General features: G+C 44.4%; 1 protein-coding gene across 3 annotated transcripts in view; it reads left to right on the top strand.

The window, feature by feature from the left end:
• Positions 1 to 3,224: 3,224 nt before the first annotated feature.
• LOC131942110 (uncharacterized) overlaps positions 3,225 to 7,612 on the top strand; it is a 50,156-nt gene continuing 45,768 nt past the window's right edge. For 2 of the 3 annotated variants that reach the window (XR_009386710.1, XM_059301832.1), the window contains exons 1-3: positions 3,225 to 3,334; positions 5,760 to 5,944; positions 7,312 to 7,431. Coding sequence is in view for 2 of the 3 variants with exons in the window: in XM_059301832.1 (XP_059157815.1) it covers positions 5,836 to 5,944; positions 7,312 to 7,431 (229 nt within the window). In the remaining variant the exon portion in view is untranslated. Of the gene's footprint in view, positions 3,339 to 5,759; positions 5,945 to 7,311; positions 7,432 to 7,612 lie in introns of all 3 variants that reach the window. The other variant, XM_059301833.1, reaches the window with a different exon arrangement.

The raw sequence follows: 7,612 nt of genomic DNA, 5'->3' as shown, positions 1-7,612 counted from the left end.
TTTCATTATTCACACATTAACTTTGATGCTGCTAATTTTAATTAATTATCTAGGCAGTAAATGAACATGTATTTCTTGAAATGTTGTTATTATTCTTGTTATGTGGTTTTTATAACCTGTTTTTTGTTTACAATTACAGTTACTAATTTTATGTGGGTAAGGGTTTACGCAGTCGGACTTCATTTTTGTGTCGACTTCATGGTAACTTCATTACTAGAGGGCATTACTTAAAGGGCTGTTGAAATGGAACAACTCGACCACAACGGTGTTTGAAACGTTGAGATAAAACTGACGATGATTAAGCGGGTCTTTGTTATGCTGTAACGTGCAGGGTACGAAGATTGTAGTCGCTGGTAGTTGATTACGATGCAGACACAAAATTCAGTCAGAATAAACATCAAATATAGCGTCATCAGAGTTTCTTTCAGGTATCTGTTTGGAAAATGGGGGGGGGGGGGGGGTGGCCACCCTACCCCCAGTAGCACATCCTCCGCTTCCCTCCCCCCATCTCGGACGAAATAGAAAAAAATACAATTCATATAGAGTATAGAGAATACATACTCTCGAGTGTCTGCCCCCATCCCCCACCCCCTCATATTAAAAAAAATTAAATGCGCCTCCCCCAAAGGCAACATGAGCTCACGAAGAAAAATATCTAAAAGAAACACGGATCATCATGAAAGAGTAACATTAAAGTCTGTACAGGTTCTTTGTTCTGTGTTGTGTTGACGAGTACAGTAGAGCCTGGTACGTCGGACTCCCAAGTCCCCTACATATTAGCGTGGGGGAGGAGAGGTGCAAGACTGCCGGGAACGGTTTGCTCTCGACCCTAACTAGATATCTTGACCTTAAGTTGCGGCCTTCACGTGGCTTCGGAAGAGTGCCACTAGTCGGACCAAGCGCATGACCCCCCCTAGTGAATGCGGAATGGCTAGTGGTAGCCAACAGCAACTAGAGGTTTTTGATCTGGCCGAGTAGAGCTGCTGTATGCGCTAGGCTCAAAGAAGACCGAATGCCCCCCTCGATCAAGCTGGGTACCAGGCGGTAGGACGACGTCCCGCGTCTGGTGGGTGGGGAAGGAAAGCCCGGTGAGAGCCGACGGAAGTAGCGACCGATGTGTGGGAAACTCTTATGGTCGGAGTTTGCTACACTGAGGCTTGCCTGGCTAATGGAAGTCAACCTTCTGAGCCGGTTTCCGTATAAGGAAGGTAGGAAGCACAGCAACAGAATGGGCCACCCGAACCTAAAGGTTTTTGTACCCACCTACCAAACAAGACACTTCTCACTAGCCACTGAGTGGTCGGCGTGGTCGAGTCAGTAAAGCTCATGGTTGCTAACCCACGGGCAGATGAGGCTCGTTAGCTGGGGACAGCCACTCTTCTAGGAGAGACAACTCCAAAATCAAAACAACTGCTGCCTTTTAGTTTGTTCTTGGTTGGACAAAGGCTATGGAAGCAAATCCATAAAGAAAAGCAGGCTGAAATCGGAGTCAATGGACTCAATGGCGCATAACCAGTTGACACGTAACGCTTAATTGTGTTGGAGTCGTGGTCGTGGCGGAAAAGCTCATGGTTGATAAATTCGAAAAAAAATCTCGAGTTCAAACCCTCTGGCAGATAAGGCTCGATCCCTCCCAACACAAAAAATTAAGAACGAAGAAGAAGAAGAAGTTTTTGTGGACATAAAAGAAACACTATGATGTTACATGTAAGCAAAAGGGACGATACTCTCAATTTACACAAAGGTTCAACACAACTATAATATATCTATCCGACACAACCATACAATAAAAAGTAAAGTTCCCCAACCAAACATCACGGTCTACGGGGCAGGTGAAGTAGAGTTCACCTTTTTCTGTGACCTCGGCATATTAAGGGATAGTGTGGTCAGCACTATGCCCAGCCGTCTCATGGACGGTCTACTGACCCAGATGCGGACTCAAGACTTTCGGTTAGCAGCATTGCTCTCTACCGCTAGGCCATTCCGTCCACTATATATTTCAGACGGGACCCTGCTGTATATTTCAGTCAGGGCCCCGGGTGTATATTTCAGTCAGGGCCCCGGTTATATATTTCAGTCAGGGCCCCGGTTATATATTTCAGTCATGGCCCCGAGTATATATTTCAGTCAGGGCCCCGGTTATATATTTCAGTCAGGGCCCCGGTTATATATTTCAGTCAGGGTCCCGAGTATATATTTCAGTCAGGGTCCCGAGTATATATTTCAGTCAGGGCCCCGGTTATATATTTCAGTCAGGTCCCCGGTTATATATTTCAGTCAGGGTCCCGAGTATATATTTCAGTCAGGGCCCCGGTTATATATTTCATTCAGGGCCCCGGTTATATATTTCAGTCATGGCCCCGAGTATATATTTCAGTCATGGCCCCGAGTATATATTTCAGTCAGGGCCCCGAGTATATATTTCATTCAGGGCCCCGGTTATATATTTCAGTCAGAGCCCCGAGTATATCGTTCAGTCAGGGCCCCGTGTATATATTTCAGTCAGGGTCCCGGTTATATATTTCAGTCAGGGCCCCGGTTATATATTACAGTCAGGGCCCCGGGTATATATTTCAGTCAGGGCACCGGTTATATATTTCAGTCAGGGCACCGGTTATATATTTCAGTCAGGGCCCCGGTAATATATTTCAGTCAGGGCATCGGTTATATATTTCAGTCAGGGTCCCGAGTATATATTTCAGTCAGGGCCTCGGTTATATATTTCAGTCAGGGCCCCTACTATATATTTCAGTCAGGGCCCGTGTATATATTTCAGTCAGGGCCCCGGTTATATATTTCAGTCAGGGCCCCTACTATATATTTCAGTCAGGGCCCGTGTATATATTTCAGTCAGGGCCCCGGTAATATATTTCAGTCAGGGCCCGGTTATATATTTCAGTCAGGGCCCCGGTTATATATTTCAGTCAGGGCCCCGGTTATATATTTCAGTCAGGGCCCCGGTTATATATTTCAGTCAGGGCCCCGGTTATATATTTCAGTCAGGGCCCCGGTTATATATTTCAGTCAGGGCCCCGGTTATATATTTCAGTCAGGGCCCCGAGTATATATTTCAGTCAGGGCCCCGGATAAAGAGAACCCCTTTGACAACACTATTAAAACTCTTCAAATGTTAAGAATAAAATTACCAGTTCGACATTTTGAAAATTGTTTCATTAAAATAGATGTGAACTGTTCTAGTTTTTAATATCAGCACTAGTGCATGCTGGGAGTGACGTCATGGCTACGCTTTGATCAAAATATTTCCTTAACTGCATAGCACATAGAGTTTAGATCTAGATCTAATCGAATTACTTTTAAACGTTCATTCAATACAGTACGTAAGTTATAATCATTGACGCTTAATTGTATCTACAGGTTACTGAATGTTTTCTTAGAATTAGGGTTATATTAAAGTTGGATTAAAATGTTAGTTGCAGATTAGTTCTAGACTAGGTCTAGCCTAGTCTATATAGATTCTAAAGCCTAAATGCTAATGCAGCTCAGCAAAGGATCTATGTCTAAATCTAAATTTCTATAAAATGGTCGAATGGTAAAGCGTTCGACTGCTAACCTGAAAGTCACAAGTTCGGTCCCATCTCTGCTAGAGTCAGAGCATGTCCTTGAGTCCACCCAGCTCTAATGGGTACCTGCTTTTCTTTGGGGAAAATAAATATGGCTGGACATAGTGCTGACCACACTATTATCCCTTCATCTGCCGAGGGTACAGAAACAGGTGTACTCTACTTCACCTGCCACCAAGTTCGAAAAGAGAACTTTACTTATACTTGTAAAAGCTAGTATAATAAATATCAGCACGCTTATGGTTTTCTACAGGGGATATCATTAGCTAGTATAGGTTAAGGTAAATCCAAGATTTAACCTAAGCCTAACCGCGATACAGGTCGAACACTTATCTACTTCGTTCGTACGTTTAAACATACCTGAAAGAAACTGACAGTATTACTACTATCTCCCGGACCACGTCTATCGACCCCCATCCAGAGGCGAAGCGACCCTTCCAGGCGCCCGGGGACAAACTTTTCGATTTGCACCCCCCTCAAGATTTTGATTTGCACCCCCCTCAAACTTTCGATTTGCAACCCCTCCCCCTCAGATTTCGATTTGCACCCACCCCCTCAAATTTTCGATTTGCGCCCCCCTCGACCTTTCAATTTATTTTTCCAACACATTTTGGCGCCCCATAAGGTCGGCGCCCGGGGACATATGTCCCCCCGCCCCCCTTGCTACGCTACTGCTCCCATCGGGAAAAAAATAGACAAAAAATTGTGCACCCGGAAGCTTTAAGTGCCCCCCCCCCCGCCATCGCAGAAAAGAAAATGCCTCAAAGATACCTTGCAATTAATAGCACTAAGTGCTGTTTTTTTTGTTAGAATCGCGACCATTACTTTTATGTCTGACTATATTCTTAACCACCTTTTCCACATCGTAATCCTAATCAACTCCCCACCTCGTACCCCTTACCCCGTCCCCGTCAAGTAACCTAACCGAACACATACCCTAACCACCTATCAGGCTTTAAAAAACCCATCTTTGAGACAGACGAGCAAAAGAAATGTGGATAAAAAAAATAAATCGCTACTTCTAACCAGTGGCGTAGCGAGGACGGGTGTTACCCGGTGCGGCACTTAATGGTGTCACCCCCCCCCCCCCACCAGAGGTGTAGCGACCTTTCCCGGGGACAAAATTTCAAATTTTCGATTTGCACCCCCCCCCCCCTCAAACTTTTGATTTGCACCCCCTCTCAAGTTTTTCTCTATATATTTTACTATTTTTTGCCTTGGTGTCACCCCCCTAAATGGTGTCACCCGGTGCGGTCCGCACCCCCGCACCCCCTCGCTACGCCTCTGCTTCTAACAATGATGTCAGGCAAAGGAGTCTAGGACATTACCTCCTCAAGTCAATTACCCCATGTACCCCCCCCCCCCCCTTATGTCAACCCCCGGAGTCATTTTTATCACCTGGGCATTCCCACCCACACGATACCAACCCTAGGAGTCATTACCGTCCTGGCAATTCCCCCTGGGCAACTACTCAATAACCCTAACCCTAAATCTAACACTAACAATAACACAAACCCTAACCCTAACTTCTACCTAACTGGACGGGGGGAGGGGGTAATTGCTCCTTATGTCTGCTGGAGGTAATTGACGGAAGGGTGGTAATGTCTTGCACCCCCAGGCCAAGATTGATTTCGCCGTCGTCTCTAACGCTGTTCCCCAACCTCAGTGGCGTAGGCAAGGGGGTTTTAGGGGGGGGGGGGGGTTATAACCCCTCCCATGGACCCCCACAACTACGTACAAATATAGCTTATGTATACTATATATACATATATATATATATATATATATATATATATATATATATATATATATATATATATATATATATATATATATATATACTTGTATACATATGGAAAACATTTTGAACCCCTCCCATGACCAATTTCTGGCTACGCCACTGCCCAACCTTAGCACTAACCCTAATTCTAGTCCTGACCATTCTTTCATCTATGTCTCTTGGTCTAACCCCAATATTTAAATAAGTAGCGATGAAATAAGACGCTTTCTATCCGACCTTTCAAATCTGTTCACTTGATATTATCCTCCCTAGTACAAGATGGTGGTTTTGTATTTCCAGAAGATGAGAACTCCACTAAACCCTAACCTTTGAACTTTACAGTGGGTATACATGAATGTTGTTGCGGGTAAAGGCGGTATGTTTTCCTTTGCTTACAGAGTTGACGGATGCTGGTGTTTGTGTCCAGCTGTGTGTGATTAGCTCCCTTTGTTCTATTTGGTGTGATCTCTCAAGATGGCCAACTACGTGAAGATCGACGCCAAGTTTTTTTTCCACGTCTTCCTCGGGTTCATGCTGACATCGGTCATGTTGACCTGTGTGCTCGTTTATCAGGTCATTAGAGGTTTGTGTAGGGCGTGGTTAGTATTGTATAGGGCGGGGTTAATGTTGAGTAGGGCGGGGTTAGTGTTGTCTAGGGCGGGGTTAGTGTTTAGTAAGGCGTGGTTAGTATTGTATAGGGCGGGGTCTGTGTTGAGTAGGACGGGGTCAGTGTTGAGTAGGGCGGGGTCAGTGTGGGGTAGGGCAGGGTTAGTGTTGTCTAGGGCGGGGTCAGTGTCGTCTAGGGCGGGGTCAGTGTTGTGTAGGGCGGGGTCGGTGTTGTGTAGGGCGGGAGTCAGTGTTGAGTAGGGCGGGGTTAGTGTTGTCTAGGGCGGGGTCAGAGTTGTGTAGGGCGGGGTCAGTGTTGTGTAGGGCGGGGTCAGTGTTGTGTAGGGCGGGGTTAGTATTGTATAGGGCGGGGTCAGTGTTGTGTAGGGCAGGGTCACTGCTGTGTAGGGCGGGGTCAGTGTGGTGTAGGGTGTGGTTAGTGTTGATTAGGGCGTTACCTCTAAATTATGTAGTATGTATTAATATGCCCTATACAATTTTATTAGCCACGTGTGAATTAAATGTGTCCTATATAGTGTTATATACCCTATATGACGCTATATACCTTATATGATGTTATATGCCCTATATGATGTTATGTGCCCTATATACAAGTCCTATATTATGTTATGTGACCTAAAATGTTATGTGCTCTATATGATGTTGTTTGTCCTGAATGATGTTATATACTCTATATGATGTTATGTGCCCTTTATGTGCTCTAAAACTTTATGTGCCTTAAAATGTTATGTGTTCTATGTGATGTTATACGCACTATATAATGTTATGTGCCTTAAAATGTGTTATGTGCCCTAAAATATTATGTGCCCTAAAATGTTATGTGCCCTCAAATGTTCTGTCTTACCCTCGATAGACTGACCGCCTAAGAGCTAAGATTAGCCCTATACAACTCTATTTCTTAGCCCTATATAAGATGTCTATTTCTTAGCCCTATATAACATGTCTATTTCTTAGCCCTATATAACATGTCTATTTCTTAACCCTATATAAGATGTCTATTTCTTAGCCCTATATAAGATGTCTATTTCTTAGCCCTATATAATATGTCTATTTCTTAGCCCTATATAACATGTCTATTTCTTAGCCCTATATAACATGTCTATTTCTTAGCCCTATATAAGATGTCTATTTCTTAGCCCTATATAACATGTCTATTTCTTAGCCCTATATAACATGTCTATTTCTTAGCCCTATATAACATGTCTATTTCTTAGCCCTATATAAGATGTCTATTTCTTAGCCCTATATAAGATGTCTATTTCTTAGCCCTATATAACACGTCTATATCTTAGCCCTATATAACGTGTCTATTTTTATCAACAGTACACGAAAATAACGAGGAACCGAAACAACTAGGGACGCTAGTTGGTCACGTGGGGTACCGATTCGAGGGGGAAATATTTGCTAGAATGTCGGCTAGGACCAAAGCAAGGGAATCAGCAGGTAAATGGGAGGGGTTTGTTTAGGGAGGGGAGGGGAGAGGAAGGATTGTGTATGAAAAGGTGGGGAGGGAGGGATTGTGTAGGGAGGGGTGGGGATGGGAGGGAGTCTGCTGGGAGGGTTGGGGACGGGAGGGAGTGTGCTGGGAGGGTTGGGGAAAGGAAGGATTGTGTATGAAAAAGTA

Source organism: Physella acuta, unplaced genomic scaffold, assembly GCF_028476545.2.
Source record: "Physella acuta isolate Inbredline_101_S28 unplaced genomic scaffold, ASM2847654v3 ptg000388l, whole genome shotgun sequence".
Taxonomy (NCBI): domain Eukaryota; kingdom Metazoa; phylum Mollusca; class Gastropoda; family Physidae; genus Physella; species Physella acuta.
Note: the sequence above shows the minus strand (reverse complement) of the source record. Positions and strands in the feature narration are given on the sequence as shown.